This window comes from Penaeus vannamei, chromosome 1 (assembly GCF_042767895.1).
Source record: "Penaeus vannamei isolate JL-2024 chromosome 1, ASM4276789v1, whole genome shotgun sequence".
Taxonomy (NCBI): Eukaryota; Metazoa; Arthropoda; class Malacostraca; order Decapoda; family Penaeidae; genus Penaeus; species Penaeus vannamei.
In genome coordinates, this window is record NC_091549.1 from 40305204 (window position 1) to 40307703 (window position 2500).

At 52.8% G+C, this 2500-nt stretch overlaps 1 protein-coding gene across 1 annotated transcript in view; it reads left to right on the forward strand.

Annotated features, from left to right (window-relative positions):
* The first annotated feature begins 1913 nt into the window (after positions 1 to 1913).
* Positions 1914 to 2500, forward strand: part of LOC138862942 (uncharacterized) — a 687-nt gene continuing 100 nt past the window's right edge. Inside the window, exon 1 of the mRNA XM_070126151.1 lies at positions 1914 to 2500. This exon is cut by the window's right edge and continues 100 nt beyond it. Coding sequence (XP_069982252.1) covers positions 1914 to 2500 — 587 coding nt within the window.

Here is a 2500-nt window from a genome sequence, read left to right on the forward strand (position 1 = left end):
GATCCCTGAGAGAGAGAGAGAGAGAGAGAGAGAGAGAGAGAGAGAGAGAGAGAGAGAGAGATGTCGTTCTCCCAAGTCACCTGGAGATTATGTTCTTCAAGATATGGGCTCAACATCAGACAGTCTTGCTATGTGTATGTTACCGCCCACAATGGCAGGGTAGGGAGCCCATTGTGTTCCTGCAAACTCACCTTGATTTGCTGCTGCAGCTACACACCTGCAACCATGTTGTCATCGTTGGGGATATGAACCAACACCTGGTTGCAAGATCCTTCGAAGAACTCCTCACAGTCCATGGCCTCTTCAATCACGTTGGCTTCCCCACCCACATCTCCGGCTCATCTCTTGATCCTGTCGTCAGTGACCTGCCGGATAGCGTCGTCACGTGCTCTCCACTCAGTGCCGCGGGATCGTCAGATCACATGGCTGTTCTGACTCTGATTCAGGTCACACCTCAGAGGGATGCTGCCTTAACACGCACTAACTGGCTGTGGGGCAAAGCAGACTGGAAAGGTCTCTGCAACGCACTACAACAAACGCCGTGGAATAGCATCCTCGTAGGAGACGTCAACAATCAAGTGCACACTTTCACACACACTCTGCTCAAGCACCAAGAACAACACGTCCCCTGCCACTCCTACACTGTTACGCCCCTCGACCAGCCTTGGTTTGGTTACCAGTGTAGAATGGCAGCTGATGAAAAGAGTCGTGCCTGGCGACTCTACTCACAGTCTTCTACCCACGCTAAGAAGGAGCGCTATAGACGCATTTGTGCAGCCATGTGACAAGTTCAGCAATGGGCTCAACGACGCTGGCAAGAAGATCTTAAAGCCAAACTCAGCGGTCGTTCACTGGGTAGCAAGACCTGGTGGACCACACTCAAGCAGTATCAAGGCCTGACACCAGATGATGATGTACCACCACTACAAAAGCCTGATGGTACAGTGCCCACCAAAAATAAGGACAAGACTGAGATACTCACATCTTTTTTCTCCAACAAGATGTTAGTACCTGACCCTGAGCGCTCGATTCCATATGTGCCAATCTTCACAAATACGAGCACTTCTACCTTCACCATCACTACTGAGGATGTGCTGCAACGTCTGTCACAAGTTGACACTAACAAGGCCTTGGGCCCAGACAATTAAAGCCCTCACATTCTTAAGCGCTGTGCCTCTCAGCTGGCAACGCCCCTTACCACCATCTTCCAGCAATGCATCACCACTGGAGTGTGGCCCACTCTCTGGAAGGGCGCCAGAGTGGTGGCAAACCACAAGAAGGGAAAGAGGACTGATCCCAAGAACTATAGGCCTATCTCCCTTCTCTCAGTTCTTGGCAAAATACTTGAAGACATCATAGCAGACAAAATACCATGCTTTCTCACCTCACACCATCTCAGTAACAAACAGTTTGGCTTCCGAATAAACAGGTCAGCTGCAGACCTGCTACTTCTACTATCCACCGCCTGGCAAAAGTCCCTAGATCAAGGAAAGGACACCTTCATCATTGCTCTCGACAAAGCGGGAGCATTTGACAGGGTGTGGCATCGCGGCCTTATCACCAAGCTAAACAGCTTAGGTATCCGCGGTCATCTGCTCCATCTGCTACAAGACTACCTGCAGGGCAGATTCCTCAGAGTGGTCATGAACGGGCTGACATCTGATGAACATTCCATCCATGCCAGAGTACCACAGGGCAGTGATCTCGGCCCTCTCCTCTGGAATGTCTTTTTTAACGACTTGCTACAGCTCATTCCAGAGGCATATGCATAAGCCGATGACTGCACCCTGACATTCCCCTGCGACAGTTGTGACCACCGCGCGATTGTCGCACACATCAACCAGGTCCTACAAACCATCGTCGTGTGGGGTCGTCGATGGCAAGTGGATATCGCACCCGAGAAGACGCAGGTAATGCTGGTCTCCCGAAGACACAGTCCCCTCGACACTCCCATCCCTACTATTTTGCTTGATGGGAGGGCGCTGACCCTGCAGACTTCCATCTCCATACTGGGCGTGGAAATGAACAGCGCCCTGACCTTCACTGGCCACGTTAAGACCATAGCCAGGAAAGCCGCCTGGAAACTTAATTGTGTCCGGCGGATATCACATTTCGATTCCCAGGGAATCTGCACCTTATATGCAGCTCAAGTCCGCTCCCTCATGGAGTATGCCCCTCTCACCTGGCCACCCTGCCCCCCTTCATACTTAGGCCTTCTTGACAAGATTCAGCAACGGGCACAACGCTTGATATGTCTGAAGGCCCCGCCAGACCAGTCGTCTCCCCTCATGCAGCCCCTACAGCAACGTCGTGATGTGGCAGGTCTGTGTGTCATCTACAAGACTCACAAGCAGAGCGCCCCACACCTGACTGCACTCGGCCAGCCCTGGGCTCAGCCACACGGCCACATCACCCGCGCTGCCGCCGCCGGGGATGACCAACTCATCGTCCCTTTCGCCAGGACGGAGACCTTCCTCCGCTCCTTCCTTCCGCGCTACAC